This window comes from Mauremys mutica, chromosome 3 (assembly GCF_020497125.1).
Source record: "Mauremys mutica isolate MM-2020 ecotype Southern chromosome 3, ASM2049712v1, whole genome shotgun sequence".
NCBI classification, from domain to species: domain Eukaryota; kingdom Metazoa; phylum Chordata; order Testudines; family Geoemydidae; genus Mauremys; species Mauremys mutica.
Window position 1 is genome coordinate 146,722,005 of NC_059074.1, and position 24,703 is coordinate 146,746,707.

General features: G+C 41.8%; 1 protein-coding gene across 6 annotated transcripts in view; it reads left to right on the forward strand.

Moving 5' to 3' along the window:
• LTBP1 (latent transforming growth factor beta binding protein 1) overlaps positions 1 to 24,703 on the forward strand; it is a 331,513-nt gene that overhangs the window by 304,961 nt on the left and 1,849 nt on the right. For all 6 annotated transcript variants that reach the window (XM_045009926.1, XM_045009927.1, XM_045009928.1 and 3 more), the window contains 2 exons: positions 13,562 to 13,684; positions 19,128 to 19,277. In XM_045009926.1, the coding sequence (XP_044865861.1) occupies positions 13,562 to 13,684; positions 19,128 to 19,277 (273 nt within the window). The remainder of the gene's footprint in view (positions 1 to 13,561; positions 13,685 to 19,127; positions 19,278 to 24,703) is intronic.

Sequence of the window (24,703 nt, forward strand, 5' to 3'; positions counted from 1 at the left end):
ATGAAAATCAATCAGGTTCTTAAAAGAAGACTTTTAATTAAAGAAAAGGTAAAAGAATCACCTCTGTAAAATCAGGATGGTAAGTACTTTACAGAATAACAAAAGACTCAAGAACACAGAGGATTTCCCCTCTAGGCAAAACCTTAAAGTTACAAAAACAGGGATAAACCTCCCTCTTAGCACAGGGAAAATTCACAAGCTAAAACAAAAGGTAATTGACTTTCCTGGAGGTTGAATCTTCGTAAGGAAGGGCAGAAATTAGGCTCAGTATGTCAATAGGAACAGATGGGCCATCAGCATGGTACAGTAAATTATAAAATTAAACGTAAACTATCAGGCAAACTACTGTGATTTCACCAAAAATAACAATTTTGATTGTGGCAAAAAGATTTCTGATATACAGTGAAACCTGGGAAGCAAGATATAACATACTGGCTTTGTATATAATGTGTGTTTCTCCTTGCTGACATTGCCTCCACAGTTACCTTCTAGGAATCACATTGCTGCCAAATTTTTTGGAGTAGTCATGATCGTGGTTAGGGGCCTGTATATGTCACTGAAGCCTTAACTTTATAAAAAAAGCTTGCCCCCATAACAGTTCTCACTTCCTCTCTCTCTCTCTCTCTCTCTCTGCCAGATATTGTTGTCTAGGAAACTTTCTTTCCTTCTATGTTGTTTTGGGTTTTTGTAATAGAAAAGAAAAAGTAGTGTGACTACTGTGTGTGAAAAAATGTCAAATGAGGGCTTATCTTTAAATGAACTTCCACAATGATCTCTAAGAGCTGCAAATGAAGATTTAGACTTCATTTCATGTTTTTAAAAACCCTCTTTGCTAAACTCCATCAGGCTGGCTCTCAAAAGCTTTTCTCTTCTAATCAAGAAATAGCCAGTGCAGGTTCTCACAAACAATATAGTTACCAGATACTTCTTGAACAGACAGGGAAGACTTCAGTTTGGACTGCCTCTCCGCTGGCAGGAGTGAGACACTTTCTGGCAGACCATCTCGTTCAGAAAGAAGCCGACCAACTCAAATAGTCATTTAAACCATCAGGGGTGAATCATATATTCATGGGTCAGCCAGACTGGGACTAGTTTTGTACAAGATAGAACAGGCTCAAGAGCACTTTGGAGCCCAGGTATCTTTATTTTGTACTAGACAAATTCTTCTTTATGCCTTTCTTCCATGTCCTCTTATCAGGGGCAGCTCTAGGCATTTTGCCGCCCCAAGCACGGCAGACAGGCTGCCTTCGGCGGCTTGCCTGCGGGAGGTCCGCAAAGCCGCGGGACCAGTGGACCCTCCGCAGGCAAGCCGCTGAAGGTAGCCTGCCTGCTGCCCTCGCGGCAACCGGCAGAGCGCCCCCAGTGGCTTGCCGCCCCAAGCACGCGCTTGGCGTGCTGGGGCCTGAAGTTGCCCCTGCCTCTTATCTATTACTGTTGGTTTCTCTACACAAGAAGCCTTGAGTTCATTTATCAGTCATGAGGGATGACTCTTTTCATTCCATTGAAAACTAATTCTTTCCAATTGAATGTGTTAAGTTAATACAGTTTACTTATGTGAATTTTAATAAGTACTGAAGGAACGGGTAGGATATTTGTCTTCATTTGAAACCATGAGCCATGTTTTGATCCCAAATGGGATTGGTTTTTTGGCACTACACCTCTACCCCAATATAATGCTACCAGATATAACACGAATTTGGCTATAACATAGTAAAGCAGTGTTCGGAGGGGTTGGGGGGGGGGGCTGCGCATTCCGGCGGATCAAAGCAAGTTCGATATAACACGGTTTCACCTGAAACGTGGTAAGATTTTTTGGCTCCCGAGGACAGCATTATATCGGGGTAGAGGTGTATTATTTTTTCTTGTGGAGCAAAGAATGTGAAAGTAAAAGCCTTGTTTTTAGCATGTAAGAACAATTATAGATAGAAATCCAAACCTTGGGAGCCGTTCACCACTTCAGGAACATTTACCAGGGAAAACTTAGAGCTGAGTGAACTGAATGAATCATTTGACATGTCTTCAGTCTATGACACTTAAAAGTGATATAATTGGCTCAGGAGAGAGCTTTCACACTTCCGGGCAAGACGGTCATAGTTGCTCCTTTGTCAAATACCTTATATGTTGTGTTGGCCAGATTTACTACTGTAGCAATATGCGTATTTCTATTGTTGGGGCACCCTCAAGATTTGTAACATATGTTAAGGAGGATCTGAGGGTGGGGGAAGCATTATCATCAGAACATTTTCATGATAAAATTGGTAGATCATAGAATGATCATTCAGTGACCCAGTTTCTTTTTTCCTTATATCATCCTTCTATCTGAGATTATAGATGACAGACATAAGAGAAAATATTGGGCCGTCTGAACAGAGTTGCAGCCATTTGTCCAACTGTTTTAAAAATGGTTATAAAGTGAACTCCTATCTTAAAAAATAACCTGTAATTTTTGTGTCCTGGCTTTTCTTGGAATATTTTGGCTGCTTCAATTTGTCGTGGTTAGATTTAAACCTGCCCTGTCTCAACACCATCCAACATAAAAACATCTGATGAAGACAGGAAACTTATATCACAGTTAATGTATGTAAATGAAAAAGGTAGAAACAGTGATCTGGTCAGCTGTAGACCAGTGATGAAAATCATTCATTGGAACCCTCCTGTTTCTGAAAATGATTAATGGGGATTCTGCTATTTTCCTGATGTAAGCCCAAATGATTCCCATAGACCCCCTCCAAGTAAAATCATGATTTTATGCCAGCTGAGACTGAGCCTCTGGAGTCGGGGAAAAAGTGTGTAGCATCTATTCAAGTGTTGCTGTTTGGCAGTAAACTTGATAACTGCACAGTAGACAAGTGTGCAATTGACAATATCTTTACAAAAACAAGTTTCATTATCCCAATCAAAACTGTTGGTGCAGTTCCATAATTCACTATAAAGCTAGTCAGACTCTTTTGGTCTTTCTGCCTAAGAGTCCAGTCCTGCAAACACTTGCTCATGTGAGTAGCCCTTACTCACAGGCATATGTGCATTGACTGTAATATTGCAAAGGTGACTAATAACTACTTTCATGAGGATGAGTTTGCAGGATTTGTCTCTTTGACATGCAGGAAAGATAAGACAGGTAAGATATATGAAAATAAGAGAAAATCCACTAAAAACTGATGAAGTAATTTGCTGTCTGTGATCTTGCACAACACAGTATTAAGGCAGCAACAGTACAGCTGAAATCGTACAGTAACATTATCTTCCAAATAAAAGTCTTCACAGTTTTGGATCTAATACTGAACTGAAATGGTAACCACAGAAACATTCTATATTTGTTCTGGGACTCAGAAGTATGTATATATATTGTATTAGGCCAAAATACTGACAGTTTGATGAAATAAAAATAATTGTCTTTGTAATGTTCCTGTGTTACAGAACAGTTCATATTGACCTTTGATCTTGTAAGGCTATTTACAGTGATATTAGCTTTTCCAGGTCTGTATCACCTAATCTTTTCATCTGTCACTAAATCAATAAAAGAAATTTATAGTAATTCACAAAACTTCTATTTGGGGGTTCTAGTGCGCCTATCAGTTCAGACAGCAGCATTCTGAATGGAAAAGTTGCATTCTGAATCAAGAGGAGAAGTCTAGTCTATCTCTGTTTGGATAGTTTTGTAAAAAATGTAGAAATTCTGCCTCCTTGGTCACTTAGCACTTACCTGTTCTTACTATAAGATCCAACTTCCAAACATTAATGCCTAAGTTTAAGCACCTAGGCACCTTAATCAGCACTTAATGTAGGTGCCTAAAGTGGGTATTTAAGTTCCTAAATATGGATTTAACTAAATTGAAGCTTCCATATTTGAAAATAGGGCACATTGGCCACGATTTTAAAAAACTGATACCTACAATTGAATTGAGCCTTTGTCCATACTTGGACACCTAACTAAAATGTCCTGAGTTTAAAAATTGTTGAATCTCCAGTAGTTCCTATTGAGAATCTTATGGTGTTGGGATAGATTGTGAAGTATGGGATATTGTTGCAAGGAACAGTGAATCTGGTGCGGGGGGAGAGAGACCAGCAGAAATTAGATGTTGAGTAAGATGGGGGAGAAAGGGGTGTGTGCATGTGTGTGTGTGTTGGGGATTGTGTTTTGTTTGGGGAGGATTGGTATATTAATGTGGCTTTTAAAGCCTGCCTTAGAAATCACTGTTCTAGTACCCAGCTGCAACAGCTACGTTTTTCAGTGGCTGCCTTAGTGTAGCTAGGAGAGTGAAACAGTTTTGCCAGGAGCTTAAAATATGGAGGTGGTCAGGCTCCCTCGATTCCTGTGGTGGTGGTTTGGAGGAAATACGATGCTGAAAGGAAAATAGGTATGATGGAGGCTATAATATTGTCATGGACCAACTATTACTGCTTTCTGTTTGGTGATGTGTCTGCAGTCTCTAGCAGGGATAGACAGAATCACTTTGGAGTGGTTTTGTTCAGTTCTTTCTGGGAGTTCAGAGATTTGGTTTTGGGTGATTGACCACAGCAGAGAGCTGCAAAATTCCATGTTCGCATTCCTCCTATTAGTGCGTATATGGTCTATTGGGAGGTTTCATAAGGAGGCATGGGCTGCTGAGGAATCCAACTTTGTTTCCACCTCATCAGCTCTGGCAGGTGCAGCAAAAGTGCCTTACCTTGTGTCTGAATGAAATTGGGGCTTGATTGAAGGCTAACTGGCTTGAGGCGTCCTATGAGGAAGACTGGGGAAATGTTTTTAAGTTGTGGGAAACCACCTGGTAGAGTTTATATCAGCTCTGGGCATTAGTTACTCAAGCTCATAACGTTAGGATTTTGCATCGTTCTTGGTCCTCTAGATGTTCAGGTACCTGCTATTGATAAGATTAAGTTTTATCATCTTTCCTTTGCAAGTAGGGTGCAAGCAACTATTTATTTTATATGCGGATCTAGTGACCATTCTCCACGCCATTGTCACTTCAGGATTCGACCATTACAATTTGTTCTATATAAGGCTCTCCTTGAGACATTTTCGAAACGTTGCTGGGTGGAGGAGAGTACAGTTCCCACTAAGGACAGGTTCATGCAGAGAGCACATTACATCAGTGCTCCAGGATCTGCACTGGCTGCCAGTTAGTTTCTGTCTGGAATCTAAGAGGTTTTGACCTATAAAGCTGTCATAAACAGATAGTTAAGGGTTAAAGTCTCTTTTACCTGTAAAGGGTTAACAAGCTCAGTAACCTGATGAACACCTGACCAGAGGACCAATCAAGGGACAGGATAATTTCAAATCCCTGTGGAGGGAAGGCTTTGTCTGTGTTCTTTGTTTGAGTTGTGTGCTCTCTTTGGATCTAAGAGAGGCCAGACATGTCTCCAAGTTCTCCTGGAGTATTTCCTACTATCCAGTATAGTGAGTATTAGTTAAAAAGGCGGATTAGTCTTTTGAGTTGCTTTCTATATTTGCAATTGTGTGTTTGCTGAAGGAATTCTTTATTTCTGTTTGCTGTTACTTTGATTATGCTGAGGAGGAGGGAGGGGAAGTCTCTCCAGTTTTTATATGTTAGACCCTGTATTTTTGCATCCTGGTAATACAGAGAGAGTGTACTTTTTTTTCTTTCTTTAATAAAATCTTTTCTTTTTAGAACTTGATTGATTTCTTCCCTTGTTTGGATTTTCAGGGGAAGGGGAGGGGGAAAAGTGAATCCCTCTTTGTTTGATTCAAGGAGTTTGAATCAAGGTTTCTCTCCTAAGCACTAGGAGAGGGGAGGAGGGAAATGGATTATTTCCCTTTGTGTTGAGATTCAAGGTGTTTGGATCTGTGTTCCCCAGGGGAAGTTTTTGGGGGAACAGGGAGTGTGTCAGACACTTAAAACTTGACTGGTGGCAGCGAGAACCAGATCTAAACTAGGATTTTAGTTTAGAGGAGTCTATGCAGGTCCCCATCTTTTGAACTCTAAAGTTCAAAGTGGGGAATAAAACTATGACAAAAGCTCTAACTGGTTTGGACCCTGATTACCCCTCTCCCCAAATTTTATCTCTGTAGTTGCAGTCAGTCATCAAAGGTGCTCAAGCTAGGTGAGAAAGATGCTGGCAAAGCTTTCTCCATGAGAAGTCCTCAATTCTGGAATTTTCCTCTCCTTGGTCCTACAGAGCCTGGATTTTTTGGCCTTCATGCATTTTGCAAAGCTTTTGTGCTATTGGGTATTTGTTTATTTATGGTAAAGTACTTAACAATTATTAGGTTGTTGTACTGTTGTATAGCTATTTAGATGGCAGTGGCAATTTATACTGAAAAAATGTTTTTATTATGATTTTAACTATTTGTACAAGTGCCTGTGGTGAAGATGTAGTTGCTTTTAAAAACTTAGACTCATATATTCATTTACTTTTGGTATGAATCCTGATCTGAAAAAAGAGACCAGAGATTGGGTTGTGTATTTAAAAGAGGAAAAGCGAAAGCTGATGTTCCTACACCTCAAATCGTGAGTGAGTGAGTGGTTGGAAACCAGCAGTGAAGTTATCACAGACATAGCTTGACTCTTATTGTAGTTTTACTAGTCTGCCACAAGCAGTAGGAGAAATTATTATTTCAGCAGATCTGAACAGCCTAAGTTCTGAAATAAAAAAACCTGAAAGTTTCTGTGATAAGCAGGTTGGTAACCTGAGTTTCTTCAACTTTAACAGGAGAGTTTATCCATTGTGAGCTTTTCTGAAGCCATTTGCTTTAGAGCTTATCTCTGCAAGAACCTAAATATCCTTCCTTAATTCCTGGAAAAATCATTTGTTGTGACTAGTGCCCTTTCCTCTTTCTTGAGCTCTATGAATTAAGAAGAAATAACCTTGTCATGTGTATTTAACCTAAACTCCAATTTATAGAGGATGTCAAACATGTAAGTGAGGATAGCTGTCTAAATGCAGAACAGAAATCTTTTCAGTCTTGGTTCTCAGATGATGCAATTTCCTGAGAGAGCACAGCTTAAGCAATTCAGACTGATCTTCGGAATCTGATTGGTTTGAAATTGTCCATTAATTTCTGCATTATAGGTAAAATATTACTGTCGTGGTTCAAGGGTACTTGCATCTCTGTCCCTTCTTCTGATCTCACTGAGTGCACAACTTCCAAGTCATAGGCCATGAGCCTTCACCTCTCTGGGGAGGAATCTCATGATTCTCCCACTCTTAGAGCAGGGTGCTAGGCTACAGAACCCTGTAATAATCAGGCTTACTCCACAATAGATCCTACTAGACTCTGTACCTGTGGTTCTTCCCTCTGGGAGCTTGTGACCAGTGGTGAATACAGTGACCCAAAAAAGCCTTCTTAAAACAAAGTATTTGTTTAATCTTAACAAAACACAGAATAGCAAGGGGAAAGGTTTAAAACAACAGAACAAATACATGTGTAGTTATGTTTCCATCTTCCATATAGGGTGACCAGATGTCCTGATTTTTGGGTCTTTTTCTTTTATAGGCTCCTATTACCCCCCACCCCCGTCTTGATTTTTCACATTTGCTGTCTGGTCATCCTACTTCCATGTAGGGGGACCTGTTAGTCTATCTTCTGTCTTTTCAGACACCCCAGCCGCTGGGGCCTCGTTCACTTCAGTTCAAAAACCCTGTCCCCCTCCCATTCAGAGTATCTCTCTTTTAATCTCTCTCAAGTTTTTGATCTGCTCTCCCTTCATGGGGTGGGAGGGGTGATTCAGTTCTGCCAAAGACAATCAGGCAAGCCCACCACAGGGAGGGAGGTAGCATATCATAGTTAATACTCCTGGATGTTTACTGAAGAGCTATTATCTGGGCTGTTGTCCTTCTTTCTGGGTAAATTTCCTGACCACCTGGCTACTGAATTAACCTAATATAGGCATACAATAAAAATCTTTAAAGTAATCAGACAAACATTTGGCGTATATAGTATTCATAGTAGGGCTGTCAAACTATTAAAAACTTAATAGCCATTAATCATGAGATAAAAAAAGTTGTGATTAATTGCAGTTTTAATCCCACTGTTAATAATAGAATACAATTTATTTAAATATTTGTGCATGTTTTTCTACATTTTCAAACATATTGATATCAATTACAACACAGAACACAGTGTATAGTGCTCATTTTATATTATTACTTTGATTACAAAATATATGCACTGTAAAAATGATGAAACAAAAGAAATAGTATTTTTCAATTCACCTCATACAAGTACTGTAGTGCAGTGTCTTTATTGTCTAGCAGTGTGATTAAAACTGAGATTAATCATGACTAATTTTTTTTATCTAATTAATTTGTTTTGCATTAACTGCTTCAGTTAATTGTGATTAACAGCCCTAATTCATAAATTAATACAGGCAACTCCAAATCTGTCACAACTATGCACCAAACAAGTGTTTAATTGAAATTTCCTAAGTGACTTTGTTAGAATATATTAGGTCACACTTTACATGAAAGATACATTTATAAATAGTTTATAAAGTATTAATAAAAGATTAATACACCTCTACCCCGGTATAACATGACCCGATATAAGGCAGTAAAGCTCTGACATGCACTCTGAGCAGCGTATTAAGGGTGCCAGGCCGGGGCCAAGCGGTTCGATAAGGGGCAGAGGCTCTCGGGGGCAGTCAGGGGCTGCCCTCCCTGGGTCTGGGGGGCAGGAGCTGTGGAAGGGCACTTTTGGGGGCCCTTGCCCCAGCCCCAGCCGCGTTGCTCAGGGAAGGGGTTTGGGGGAAGGGATCCGCCCCCCCCCTCCCCAACTCACTAGCAGTGACAGAAGCGGAGCAGCCCAGCCCCAGCCCGCTCCACTCCGGCAGCTCCCAGCCGCAGCACTCTGCTTCCCACTCCAGGTGAGTACGGGGGGCGTCCTTTCCCCAACCTCTCTGCACTCACCTGCGGCGGGAAGCGGAGCAAGGCGGCCCCAGCCGTGTCGCTGGGGAAAGGTCCTGCACTAACCTGCCCAGCAGGAAGCGGAGCACCACAGCTGGGAGCTAGCAGAGTGGAGCGGGCTGGGGCTGGGCTGCTCCACATCCCGCTGCCGGTGAGTGCGGGGAGGTTGGGGAAAGGACCAACCTGGGGCCGGGGCAAGGAAAGCAGAGTGGACTGGGGCCGTGTCACTCTGCTTCCTGCCACAGGTGAGTGCAGGGGGGCGTCCTTTCCCCAACCTCCCCGCACTCACTGGCAGCGGGAAGCAGAGCGCCGCAGCTGGGAGGTGGTGGAGTGGAGTGGGCTGGGGCCGGGCTGCTCCGCTTCTTGCCGCAGCCGGTGAATGCTTGTCAGGAGGCGGGGGGTGGGGGTGGATAGGGGTTGGAGCAGTCAGGGGACGGGGGTTGGGTAGAGGGTAGGGTCCTGGGGTGATTAGGGACGGGGGTCTCTTGAGGGGGCGGTCAGGGAACAAGGAATGGGGGGGCCAAAGCAAGTTTAATATAGTGAGGTCTCACCTATAACGCAGTGAGATTTTTTGTCTCCCAAGGACTGCGTTATATCGGGGTAGAGGTGTAGATGTTTTAATAAATGATTAATCAATTGTTATAGAGTCCAACAGGTTCTGTATAACCATGGCTTATTACGATCTATAACATGTCCTACTAATGTGCTTATAACTATTTATAAAACATCCTACTCATGTCTGTAACATGCTTACAGCATTTATTAACCATTAATTTATTTGTAACTGTTGTACAAGAGCTAGCAATGAAGACATTCAAAACTTAGTTGTGTCAAGGAAACTCAGAGCGACAGAGAAAAAGTTCCCATTATCACAATTTCCAATAGATTAGATAATAAACTATGTGCATTTTGTATTGACAGATGTGCAATATAAAATACTGTCTGAGACTTCAAATTATCCAGGTCATCTGTATTAAAAATAGGCTAGCAACTAGTTCCACCTCTGTGTTACATATTGCAGTAAATACAATTTTTACATGACTATAAAATATGACAGAGGGGTCTAAAAATATAAACAAAACTGAAGTGTAACATATTACAGACATATATTGATACCGCTAACGCTGAGTACATGGAGTTGCATGAGCCAATGCATTGCAATGGAGATATCTGCTAAGAAAAATACAGCACAGTAACTCATTTACATAGACTTACTGTTATATTTACAGTAAAATGGGTAGAATCATGCGTCAAGGCATCAACTCAAGGGAGGTCTCCAAAGAAAGTATTTTGTATCAGTTGTGTCATATGTTGCATTATGTACATAATTAAAATCAAAGATAAGTACATTTTCAACACTAGTGCACAGTATGTTAAATAATAATAATGGGTGTCACACATTTAGGAGGGTTGCATGTTTACGCTTTAGCAAATTGTACTGGAATATTTATTCTCACAGGCCCAAATACCATGATGTTACGTTACAGTTGCAGACTCTTCTACAAATGCCTTAAACATGGAGAGTTGAGATTTCCTGGCATTGTATACTAATGTATTTTGCAATGGTAGAAACAGCAGGAACTTCAGACCATCTGGCTACTGGTGGGTGGTTTCTACTTTTTTTTCCAATTAGAATATTTTTAAAATGTATTGTATATAGTGCAATTAGAACCTGTCCCAATTATGAAATAGATGTACGAATACTCACAACGTAGGTCAAGAAAATTCCCAGTGCTAGGGTTACATTGTATATAATGGGCATGATTTCCGAAAGGGCTGAGCATCACCCTAACTCTGCTCTCATTAAAGTCAATGGAACTTAACAATGTTAAAAACCCCACCCCAAGAGAGAGAGTTCTTAAATTGGCAAGTGATCCCACTTGCATGAGTTTTGTAACATTCTAACTCCGCTGATTTCAGGGGAGTTATTCTTGGTTTAGATCAGTGTGAGATCATGGTCTTTTAATTTGGAAAAAAAAAAATCAGTCATTACAGTTGCCTAGTTCTGAAATATGTAGTATTTAACATTCATTGGTTTTAGATTTAAAACAAATGTATACAGAAAATTCTGCGAAAAGAAAATTACCTCAACTCTTCAAATCTCTAAACATTTCAAGAATTATTACGCATGGGATAATACCAATGTTCCTGTTCATTTTTAACCAAAAATTATGACAGCCATTTGTACTTTGAGTACTGTTCAGTTGCATTCCTTCCAGTTTTTCTTTGTATTGGATATTCTTTCTGTTTAAAATATTTTCCTCATATGTTTAATATTCATAGTAAACGCATTCTATGCGAAGATTTGTAAGGCATGTTGGGGACACTTGCTATGAGGCAAGATTATACATAAACATTTTAACATGACATCCAGAAAAGTGCACTAAGTCCCTTTCCTGATAGATACATCTTTCTTTGTTGTTACCTCCTTTTCTGTTTCATTTTAAATATATTATTTTGGTGCTTCAGAAAGTGAAGGCATGATAGCATTGGCTAAATCAAGGCAAAAAATGCAAACAGTTAAAAAACAATCTTCCTCATACAGATCTCAGTTCTGACAATCCTAGTTGTTAATCTACCTCTTCTAAACAAACACTGCCTTAAATCGTTTATGGACAAAATTCTTGGTTTATTTTTGTGGTCTTAACTTTCTATCTACTTACATACCACAACGACCCAATGGAGTTCTATGATTTACACAGCTGAGGATGTGGCCCTGAGACTTTGCCTCTTGTCCTGAGTTAGGTGAAATGTGGGGATCAGCCCACGGAAAGAACTGTGACTCCAAGTCACAGTCCCTTCCTGGTTCCCACTCTTGATCCATGGAGAAGTATTCTGCTGCTGGCCCGTATCTGCAGCACACTACTTTTCCCTCCTCCATGGCTAAACTGTTTTGCCCAGGGGCCAGAGTCAAAGCTCTGCCTAATTCCCAATCCTCTCCATCCTCTCATCTCTGCATGAGGGAAAGGGTAGACCCACAGAGCCTGCTCCCCTTTACGCTCCCTGCTTCCTCCATGCATAGGCTGATGATGCAGGGAGGTACCGTAGTTTGCAAGGTCACTAGCACTGAGTGGTGGTTTCTTTTGTTCTGGTCAGAATTATGAATGTTTTAGGATAGGTAGTAAATTCCCTTTGTCAAGGGAGATGTTGATAATCTCTGTTCAGAGGGGTCTCAGGTTCTGTCTACTCTTGTATCATCCAGAAAAGATCTATATATCTAAATGCTTAGATACGATGATAGGCTGTATACAAAACCCTAAGACAGATAGGAAGGCCAGAGAATCATTGTGAGAGGTTGGTAGCTCCAGCTGCCATTTAAACTTCCAGGACTTTTTTATGAATAGGCTGGATTCTTGGAAGGGAGGGTGTTGTGTATCTGGTCCTATGAGCAATGTGTTGTTCTTGATAGCCACATGCACGTGATTTTCTCTGTGAAAAAGATGACAACTCCACCCAGTGAGTGGTTCTGGCTTCTGGGCTTGAGTGAAGACAGTCTGATTTTATGGAGCCATTTACTATCTGGAATAGTTCTACATAGTGAGAGCTTGCCGGTTCTATGGCCATCACACTAGTGCCTGAGTTTTTTCTTCATACTTTTCCTGTTATAGGTTATCTGAAAACCAGTTATTCTGTATGGGAAGTGTTGCTTTGATGCTAAAATGTCTGCAGCAGTATTCAGGAAGTGGCTATAGATCCATATGACAATGAGGTTTTTATTCCAAAGCATCTGTCTTGTATATAGTTCATTGCAATATGTAATAATAGTTCAAGTACAGCACAGAGGCTGATCTAACTTACAATGTGGGACAGGCAGAAGATGTAATGCAATCCTCCTGGGGTGAGGAGGTCATCAGCAGAGGGATCAAACCTGGGACATCTGAACTGAAACAAAAAAGCTTCTACTACCTCAGCTAAAAGATCCAGGTCTGTTTATTAACTTACAGCTAGTGGCAGAATCATAAAACGTGTGGTCCAGCCACTAGCAGAGGACAAAGAACCACACTCTGTACGCAGTTATGGTAGCATAAAGTTACTTTCCCAAGACCTCTCTGCCTTTTCAGTCCCTTAGCCAAGCAGAGCTTGGGAGGAACTGATATTTGGGCCCTCTGGTTTTAGGACATGGCCCGCATCATGGGACAATGAGAAGTGGCTATGATGGAAGGATGCAAAGTATTCTCTACCTACACTGGCCCAGCTCTGCTGGCCAGTGCAGTGTGTGTGGGACAGATACGGACCCACTCTCTCCTCACCCGCTTTGCCTCGTTTTGGGTGGCTAATTCCAACACCTGTTCTGGCCTGAAGTAGTCTTTGCAGTTTAAGGATACAAAGACTATAATTGCAGCTGGCCCTTGTGCAGTGGGAGTGTGGTAAGCTGCTTATGCCTTTTCATCCCCTCCTCCTTTGAAAGAACTGCCAAAATCTGGCCCTTAATTTTTTGTACAGTTGTTAATTCAAATCCATTCCTTCAGTGTAAAACAACTGAAGTCACAAAAGGGATTAATTTGGCCCACTACATTTTAATGACGTTCTTCTTGAAGGGGAGAGAACAATTTGTAGAAGCTTCAGATTTATGCTGTTTCTAGGAAAGACATTTATTTCCAGCTGACAGGAGTTGCAGGTCATTGGAACTGCTGTAATGTGGCCTTTGTTACAAGTGTACTTAGTTTTATGTCCTATTTTGCTTTCTCCTCCTCAGAGGATTATGCCCAGCTGTGCAATGTTCCAGTTCCAGGATCTCGACGACCATATGGACAAGATGCTTTGGTTGACTTTGAGGAACACTATACCCCAGAAACTGATCCATTCTTTGTTGAAGACCGTAAGTAAATATCACTGTTATGTAAAATTCTTGAAAGCAGGATTATAACTTGGATTACTTCCCTGTAGTTGGCTTCATTCATCTGTTTGCTTCTGAGTAATGTGGCCTATTTATTTATGTTCTACTTATTCCTATTACATTAACTTTGTCCGGTGTTCAGGTTCCAGCGCCAGAGTTGTATATGAGCCCATTTGGGCCCAAAGTACAATATTATTTTGTTTAATATAGTGAAATAATGTGTGCCAGGTATACTAAATTTATATTTACCAACAGATTTACAGCTAAAGGTCAAAAGACTAATTTTTCTTTGGAGCATGCGACTCAAACTCCTTTGGGGTATATTAATTTTTTTTAAAAATTCTTCATGCCAGCTTTCCATGATTTTCCAGCAGAACTTGAGTGGGGGAGGTGGAGTGTGTGCATGATGTTCTCACTCCAAAAAAATTGCCTAGTTTAGCATGACCACTGAGTATGATTTGCACAGGCTTTAGTTGGAATGCCAATACACACATAAATGAATAGGTCACGGGGAAAGCAAAGGTCTTGCTACAGAATCTTATAGAAGTAGGGTTCTAAATTTATGCTTGCAAAATGCATGGGTTTTTTATTGAATAAGAGACTGATCCATCTCACTTTGAAGTCAATGGAAATCTGTTTGATTAGGACCTAGGCCAGGGGTTCTCAAAACTTCATTGCACCACGATGCCCTTCTGACAACAAAAATTACTACATGACCCCAGGAGGGGGGACTGAAGTTTAAGCCCACTCGAGCTCTGCTGCCCTGGGGGGTGCCAAAGCTGAAGACCAAGGGCTTCAGCCCCAGCCAGGTAGCCTATAACTTGAGCCCCGCTGCCCAGGGCTAAAGCTCTGAGGCTTGGGCTTCAGCCCTGGACCTCAGCAAGTCTAAGCCAGCACTGCTGACCCCATTAAAATGAGGTTGTGACCCACTTTGGGATCCCGACCAAAAGTTTGAGAACCGCTGACCTAGACTACTTGGACTGCCTTGAATTCAGCTTACACCCTTATAACAGGGCTGAATTTGGTCCAGCATATTTCTTCAGTCTTACGTTAGAAACAAAATGGTGGTTACAAAAGGAACAGGCAATCCCAACTGCCTTGTACATATAGCATGCAGGTACCACTTCTCTCTTACCCAACATGTCTCCCATTAAAATGAGTTAATAAGTTAAAAGAAATAATGGTAAAAGAAATAAAAATGATAGCTTTGAACAGGGCCAGAGGACTACAGTGAGTAGCAGAAGTTTGAGATGTATTCCCTGCCACTAAATTGCACAAGTACTAATAGGATGAAATTCAATAAGGACAAATGTAAAGCACTAAACTTAGGAAGGAATAATCAATTTCACGAATAGAAAATGGGAAATGACTGCCTACGAAGGAGTTCTGCAGAAAAGGATGTGGGGGATATAGTGGGTCACAAACTAAATATGAGTCAACAATGTAATACTGTTGCAAAGAAAATAAACAGCATTCTGGGATGTATTAGCAAGAGTGTTGTAAGCAAGATACGAGATGTAATACTTCCACTCTAGCTGGAGTATTGTGTCCAGTTCTGGGCACCATACTTCAGGAAAGATGTGAACAAATTGGAGGAAGTCCAGAGGAAAGCAAAATGATTAATCAGAAAATCAAAAATGATTAAAGGTCTTGAAAACATGATCTATGAGGAAAGACTGAAAAAAATGGATCTGTTTAGTCTGGAGAAGAGAATACTGAAGAGACATGATAACAGTCTTCAAGTACAGCAAAGGTTATAATAAAGAAGAGGGTAGGAGATTGTTCTCCTTATCCACTGAGGACAGGTAAAGAAGAAATGGGCTTAAATTACAGCAAGCAAGATCTATGTTAGACATTAGGAAAAACTTCATCTCTAAGGGTAGTTAAGACCTGGAACAAATTGCCTACAGAGGTTGTGGAGTCTCCATCACTGGAAGTTTTGAAGAACAGGTTAGACAAACATCTGTCAGGGATGGTCTCTAGATAATACTTAGTCATGCCACAGTGCAGGGGACTGGACTAGATGACCTATCGAGGTCTCTTCCAGTCCTACATTTTGATGATTCTATTAAATATAGTCTACAGAAACCAGGGTTCATCTCTGTTTAATACCTAACAAACCTATTAGACTTTTATGCAGAGCTGTACAAAGCTAAACAATATTGACTTCTAACACTGATGAAAATTATCAAAGCACAATGAAAACCCCAGAAAGAGATGATCGTGTCCCCAATATGATAGAAGAGAAATAGAGTGGGAGACATGCTTTCTATTCCAATCTCCAAATTATAAAGGGGTGTAAAAAAGTACTTCCTCAAATTATAAGCATTGATAAAAGACTTTCCATTAATAAGTGATTAGAGAACTGTGTGTAACCCTAGGAGATATCTAAGAGATATCAGAGCTAGGATCTCTCTAGCATCCTGCCACTGAATCAGAAACAATAATGCCAATGAACACAGACTATAACCTAGAACACATCTGTGTAACCCTATCCTGGGCAGATGCCTGAGCAAATGCTGTATATGCCTCGGCGAATACCCAAAGTTTTGATCCTTTTGGCATTTTAGCCAGTTGTATTGTTAATAATAATGATAATTTTAATAATAAATGTTTATTATATGGTAGTACTCAGAGATCCCAATCGGGATTGAGATCCCCTTCTGCTGGGTGCAATACAATCCCAGAAAAGAGACAGTTCTTGCCTTGAAAGGCCTATAGTACAGATCTTGACATGCCAATTAAATACTTTTCAATTTTATTACCATCGGATTCTCTTAGAACTGCAAACAAATATTTGTTACTTGTTGCAAGCAAGTTTAAAAATAGACATGTTGCAGTATGGATTATAGTGCAAACAATCTTGTTTAAACCAGTTTCAGCTAATTAAACATTTCAGCATGCTATATGTGAGCACAGTGGAGAACAGATGATGTCTTTCATTTGTAAAGAATTTGTTCAAGAACACCACCTTTTCCCTGCTTGACAGTGTTTGTTTTTCATAATTAGTCATCTATATCATGGCCCAGCAAATGCCTGAAATGTAAAGGAGCCCCTCTAAATGGATTAAAATATAATAGAGGTTGTTGAAAAGTTTCCTGCTTTCTTGTAGTAAAGCAAAATAATCTACTCAATACATTATTATATATCTGTATCTTACTGCAGTTTACTACATTAATAGGAAACTTTGTAATGATCCCTACTATATGTGAAGGTGTGTACTCAACAAAGTAAATATATGTTCAAGTTCATTTCTAAGTCTCTACGGTATGTGGTACCATTTTTGTTATGTTGATCTGTTCCACAAATCAAGCTTATCCCAAACTAAGCGCATTTTGGCCACAAGTGGACATGAACCTGTGAAGTATCCAGACAACCTTGAAGAGCCAGTGCTGGACACACTAGATTTGTGCAAATAGAGGGCATATGGATGAGGACAGAGAGGGTACAATTAGAAAGGTAGGGCACGGATAGAGAAAATGTGAGATGAGGGAAAGAATGAGAGGGGCCTGGACTAATAAGGGAAAATGTGAAAAGGCAGATGGAAGGGAATAACAGTAAAAGAGAGGAAGAGATGAATAGAACATATAGTTGAGGTGTATTATACATATCAAATATCTGTTAAAAATGATTCCAAATATATGAACAGGTTTTAGATATACCAATGGTCTGTTTGTGGCGTTAATGTGTGAATTAAATGTCAGTAGAAAATCCCCTCTATGTCTCCCCTGCCATGCACACACCATGACCGCATAAAAAACCAAACCCTAGTGTATTATTTAAACTGGATCAGGAGGGATGATATTAAATGCTGTGGACTTTTTCTCAGATATTCTTTTTGATGTGGTTGGCTGCCATCTACAGTTCTGTTTGATTTATTGCTTCTAAGAATAGAAAGATAGTAAGACTGTTGTATAATGTTAACTTGTTGGTACTTAGATGAGCACTTTAATCTTACTGAAATTCAATGAGCACTTACAATTTTTGAATAAGTTTTACAATATATGCATTCTTCCCCTATTATTATTATTATGTTATTGTCTAGAGACCCTAAATCAGGGCTCAAGGTTTCGTCATAACAGGCATTGTACGAACCAGTAAAACAAAGACAGTCCCTATCCCAGAGAGCTCACTACCTAGGATTATGACAAGACACAGTAAAGTAGTTTATAAGTATTTATATCAGTGCCCATCATCCAAGTATCTGAGTGACTCCTAAAGAGTTATTAGCCAAAACCACAACAGGCTAGTAGTCTAATTTCCTCTTACTTCACTCAAGGCAGTTGGGACTAATATTTTTTTGCATGTTTCATCTAGAGCCAGGGGTGGGGCAAACTTTTTGGCCCAAGGGTATGGAAATTGTATGGTGGCCATGAATGCTCATGAAATTGGGGGTTGGGGTGAGGGCTCCGGCTGGGAGGGGAGGGGAGGCAGGAATGAGGAGTTCAGGGTATGGGAGCGGGTTCCAGGCTGGGGCAGGGGTGCAGGTGGGGGTGATGAGGGCTCCAGCTGGGGGTGCGGCTCTGGGGTGCAGGAGGGTGGGACCGAGGGCTTCAGAGGTTGGGAGGGGGATGAGGGTTGGGGCACGGGAGCGGGTGAGGAGTGGAGGCTCCAGGCAGTGCTTACCGCTGCTTTGGGGAGCTGCTTGAGGTATGTCCCCCCTCCAGCTTCTACATGGAGGTGCGGCCAGGCAACTCTGCGTACTGCCCTGTCCGCAGGCACTGCCCTTGCAGCTCCTATTGGCCCCATTTGCTGGCCAATGGGAGCTACAAGGGCAGCGTTCGGGGTGGGGGCAGCGTGCAGAGCCCCCTGGCTGTCGCTACGCATAGAAGCTGGAGGGGGGACGTGCCGCTGCTTCCGGGAGCCGCGTGGAGCAAGCCCCCGACCACACTCCCTGGCAGAAGCTCAAGCGCTGGATTAAAACGTCTTAAGGCCGGATACGGCCCCCAGGCCATAGTTTGCCTACCTCTGATCTAGTGTAATTAGAATATAACTTCTTCCCTCCACTTTTTATAGTAATATTTAGAAGAGCTTTTTATAATTATTTTTCAAATTACCCTAAAATACTTCTACATTAGCACTATAAACTCTTATAAAGTCTGATTTTACAAGATTTTATTATAAAGTAATATTTTATCAATGAGATAATTTATTAAAACGTGTCTGTTAAAAATGGATCAAATCTTTTAACATTAGTTAAACACATTTCAAACAGCCATTTTATTTTCATCTTAAAATATAACTGTATTTTATTAGTACATTAAAAATTCCAGATGGTGCAGATTTGCTAAAGCTGACCTATTTTCTACAAAGTTGAGTAACATCCCAGTAAACCCCTGAGACAATACATTTGTTAAAAAAAAAAAAAAAAAAAAAGAATCAGCGTCTCTCTAACTTATTTGTTTGCAATACTTTCTCCACCTAGGTTTTCTGAACAGCTTTGAGGAGTTACAAGCAGAGGAATGTGGCATTCTGAACGGATGTGAAAATGGCCGGTGTGTGAGAGTCCAGGAAGGTTATACTTGTGATTGTTTTGATGGCTACCACTTGGACATGGCCAAAATGACTTGTGTTGGTGAGATTACAATGCAATATTTTACATTCAATTCATTTTTTGTACTTTAGCAGATTTACTCACACAAGCAGACCCATTTACTTAACTGCAGTGAAACTACTTATGTGAGTAAAGTTACTCATTTGCCGTAAGAGAAAACCTTTCTGACAAATGATCATCTGAATTACATTAAACATTCTAAATCTATATATGATATATTGAAAGCCAGTTTTCACTTGAGCAGCCATCTCTGAATTCCTAGATCATTTGAATATCAGTGAACAGTTGTCCTAGATATCCATGAGAAATATGGGATTGTGGAGTGTATACTAATAATAATTAGCTAGGGAAATATACTATTCATAATAGTTATAAAAAGTATGTTAGCGTGCCTGTGTCAATTTCAATGCTAATCTAACTAGTATGGTAAAGGTACTATTAATTAAAAGACTCTCAATAATAAAAGGTAATACATTAAAATGCAGAACAAGCTTTGGTTAAAATTTTCAAAAGTATCTAAGCGAGTTAGGAGCCTAAGTCCCATTTTCAAAAGTTACCTTTAAAAATCTGTCCCTAAGTATTTAAGCACCTACAGGTTCAGATAGGTGCCTAGTGGGATATTCAGAAGTACCCATGTGTCTAACTCCCTTTGAAACCATAGAATTGGAAGGGACCTCGAGAGGTCAATCAATGGGAGTTAGGCACACAGGTGCTTGTGAGAATTTCACTAGGCACCTATCTGAATCTTTAGGCACCTAAATATCTTTAAAAATATGACCCTTAGTTGCTTTGGAAAATGTCATCCCTTATCTAGCTGTATCATATGTTTTCCCATATACACGTATATATATATTCACATGTATTTTTCTGTCCTTGTTTCCCCAAGATTTTTTTAAGTGAATTTATTACTTATGTAAAGAACTGAACTGAGAGCACTGGAGACTGACATACTCTTATTATCTGCAGAACAGATGCAACTCTAGTAGCAGCACCGTAAGCTTCTTTATACTGATCTGCCTAACGACTGTCTTCACTGCCAAAAAAAAAAAAAAGGTGTGGTTTTACAATGAGATAACTAACGTATATTAGCTATATCTCTGTAAAATGCTAGTGAAGGCAAAGGATCTGTGGTTGTTACTGCAAAGTAGCTAGCTGAGGTCAACGAGAGGTGATGGCATATACTGTTGATCTTGTCTAACTGCATTGCAGTAAAAACTACTTGCACCATGTCTCCAGTAGGATTTTACAACAAGATAGTTAATATGCATTCGTTCTCTCTCTGTAAAACAACCACCCACCTTTTTGGGCAATGAAGGCATAGCCCTACTGCATCTCAGTCCAGTGCTATAGAGACTTGCTGGAGGAGTGAGGTAGATTTCTCTTCACAACTATTAGTCACTGGCCTCTCTGCTAAGACTGCCAACTAGTGCTAGTTGTATTTCTTTTCTTTTTTAATATGGTTATGTAAGAATTGTATTACACCAAGAACTGAGCTCAACAATGCATTTCACGTAGACCACTGAACAGTCACCGGATGGCACTTTATGAGCAAGCTTCAAAGGATTAGTTCTTCCTCAAGTGAAGGTCCCTATTGTATTCCACTGTGGGTTACGCATGCACACCATGCTCTTGGAGTTGGAGAATTTGAAAGTAGTGTCCATTGATCTGTGCATGTGCCCTGACTTGCCTTGTGCTTCCATCCAAGGCGATAAAGAGCAAGGCAGACCGACCGCATCTCCAATTCCTTCTCACCGCTGCATAGTCTGGTTCGGAACCTTCAGTGCCTTTGTCTCTGACACAGTTCTAATAATTACAGTTGTAAATAGTTTTATCAGTTTTAGCCGTACTTTTTCTAATTTTATTTGTTTCCTAGTTTTAGTAGTTACTAGTTTTAACAGTTAGATTAGAATAGACTTCGGAGATTTTCACCGTCGGTCCTCCTACCTGGTATGCCTGTTCAAGTACTATACTATTCCTAGAACCCTGGGCTTCAAACTCTGTGCCTCTTGCTCACAATCCTTCTCAGTCACCGACAACCACCAACGCTGCCTCTACTGCCTGGGAGAAACTCGCATCCTGGCTAAGTGCAGTATTTGCCAGTCCTTCCCCAGCCATCTCAGAGAAGGCCGAGTACTTGTTCTCTGGAAGTATGTCATGGAGATGGCCCTGAGACCTCATTTGGACCCAGGCCAGGGAACCCTACCTGTACGTCAGACTGATTCAGCGAGGAGCATGCCATGTGCTCCTGCATCAAACTCCGGTTCCAGCAGAACCGCCCCCACAGACCCATGGTGGGGCCTAGTCAGGAGATTAGCAAGCAGTCCCCTAAGTCTTCCTCCAAGTCCAAGGAACTGAACATTCCCTCCACTAGCTCGGCCCAAGGGGATGTAGCACGTTCTAAGTCCCACAGGCACGAGAAAAAGGCCCATAAACAATGGGATTCAATGGTTCCTTCCAGGCAGCAAACCGTTGGTACTGCCATCTCCAGCACCTCACAAGATGCAAGATACTCCCACACCAGGAAGACTTCAGCAACGGTACTGGTGACCAGAAAAGAGAGAATACTCCTTACATCAAGGAGATCCAGATCCATGGCTGCACCTCAAGATGTCTTTGCCTTACCGAATCCAGAGTCTCCTCCTCTATAGGGTCCCTCCACTTCCAGAGAACTCATATCTCCGCCACAGGATATGCCTACAAAACTGGGTCTATCACCCTCCTCGCATGTGTTATACACCACTCCATTGGATCTGACAGTACTATCATTGGAACCAGCATCCAGCTTTTCCTCTTCCAGTGAATCAGAATGGGGGAAAGAACCGCCTCTGCCATACTGCTTCTGTCCAACATCAGAGAGTTCAACACACTCATGGAAGCAACGACTTCCTCAGCCTTCCTAGAGCCCCTGGTGCCCCATGCCATGGGAACCCCGCAACCTCCTGTTGATCCTGCTTTATTGGCCATATTGGGGGCCCTGGGCACAGTATCCTCCTTCGGAGACTACTGAGAGGATGAAAGGGCTCCCTGTCTCATCCCAGCATATTTCATCATGGATCATGTCCTGCATCAGAACGTGCTACAGCCTAGCTAAAATTCTAGCCCCACCGGTAACGGCGCACTCCACAATAGCACAGGTGTCATCTGCTGCATTCCTTGCGCAGGTCCCTATCCAAGACACATGCAAGGCAGCAACGTGGTCTTCCATCCACACCTTTATGTTGCACTACTCTATCACCCAACAGGTGAGGGACGATGTGGCCTTCAGCAGGATAGTACAGTAACTCCTCACTTCAAGTCATTCCGGTTAACGTTGTTTCATTGTTACGTTGCTGATCAATTAGGGAACATGCGCGTTTAAAGTTGTGTAATGCTCCCTTCTAACGTCATTTGGCAGCTGCCTGCTTTGTTTACTGCTTGCAGGAAGAGCACCCCATTGCAGCTAGCTGGTGGGGCTTGGAACCAGGGTGGACCGGCAGCCCCCCTATCAGCTCCCTGCTCCCCTAAGTTCCCTGTGCAGCAGCTACCCAGCAGGCTTGTAATTGCAGGTGTCCTTCCCCCACACACACACTGCCATGTGCTGCTCCTGCTCTCTGTCTTGGAGCTGCTCCCCAAGACTCCTGCTTGCTGGGGGGGGGGGAGGAAGAGGGGGCTAATGTCAGGGTGTCCCCCTCCCCCCTGCTTCCCACTTACCCCATCTTCCATAGAGCAGGGGGGACACACCAGGGCTCAGGATGGAGGGAACTTGCAGCAGCTGCAGTCTCAGCAAGCTGATCTAATTAACAAGGCAGTGTGCTTAAAGGGGAAATGCGCATATCTCCCTCCATTCCTGCTGCCTTGCAGAGTGAGAGAGTTAACCCTTGAGGGATCAGCCAATTGCTAGTTCATCATTTAGCAGTAAGGAAAATATCCCACCCTCTGACTCGTCCACCTCAACCAAGCTTCACAATCATCATCACTGTGTACCAGTATTAAATTGTTTGTTTAAAACTTATATTTTGTGTGTGTGTGTCCATACACACACACACTTACTTTTGTCTGGTGAAAAAAATTTCCCTGGAACCTAACCCCCTCATTTACATTAATTCTTATGGGGAAATTGGATTTGCTTAACATCGTTTCGCTTAAAGTTGCATTTTTCAGGAACATAACTACAACGTTAAGTGAGGAGTTACTGTACTGCAATCAGCAACTCGGTGAACTCCGACCCTTCCTCCGTCAAACCTGCTTGGGAGTCACCTATTGGAATGGACATGAGCAATCACTCGAAGAAGAAGAAAAAGAAAATACGGTTACCTGCCTTTTGTAACTGTTGTTCTTTGAGATATGTTGCTCGTGTCCATTCCAAATCCCGCCCTCCTTCCCTGTGTCGGAGTATTCCAGCAAGAAGGAACTGAGCAGGCAGTGGGTCAGCAGGGACCTATATATACTGCCATAAAGGCACCACGCCAGGGGGCTCCACAGCCGACCCGACGGGTACCACTAGGATAAAACCTTCCAATGATCGTGCACGCAGCGCGCGTACACACCTATTGGAATGGACATGAGCAATCACTCAAAGAAGATCTCGAAGCTATGATGGCAGACCTGCCATTTACAGTATTCCACAAGAATTAAGTTTCCTTAGGCTTACACTTGAAATTGTTACCAATCCATTCACTTACCCGTTTTCTTCCCAAAACCTGCACACATCTGCAGAAGAGCTCCATTCCCTCAACATCCAACAAGCTTTGGCCTTTTACCCGCAAAGAACAAAAACAATCAGGAAGTCCCTTAGGCTGCTTATTGCGGTAACAGAGAGAATCAGGTGACAGGCCCTCTCCACCCAGAGAAACTCCAAATAGATTTCCAGCTGCATTAAACTCTGCTACTAGCTGTTGAACCTACTGCCCCCCACTCAAACACACATGGGAGTATGGGGTCACTCCATTAGAGCTCAAGCAATGACCATGGCATCCCTTCAAGATGAGTCTTACATAAACATATGTAGAGCAGCCATGTGGAGTTCTGTCCACACATTTGCAACACACTATACCTTGGTGCAGGACTCAGTGGCGGATGCCTGCTTTGGCACGGCAGTTCTCCACATGACCCTTCCATCCTCCTCCTTGCACCCTCCTCTAACTCAGGTATTACTTTCAATCACCCACAGTGAAATACAGTAGGGACCATGACTCAAAGAAGAGGAGGAAGTTACTTACCTGTAACTTGAAGTTCTTTGAGATGGATGGTCCCTGTCTGTATTCCACTTCCCACCCTCTTTCCCCTCTGCTTCAGATCTGTCAAATTCATAGTGGAGAAGGAACTGGAGATGCGATCAGTCCGCCCCACCCTTTATTACCTCAGACAGAAGCATAAAGCAAGTCAGGGCACATGCATGGACCAATGGACACTACTCTGACTTCGGGCACATGGTCCATGGAGAATACAGATCAGGACCACACCTTGAA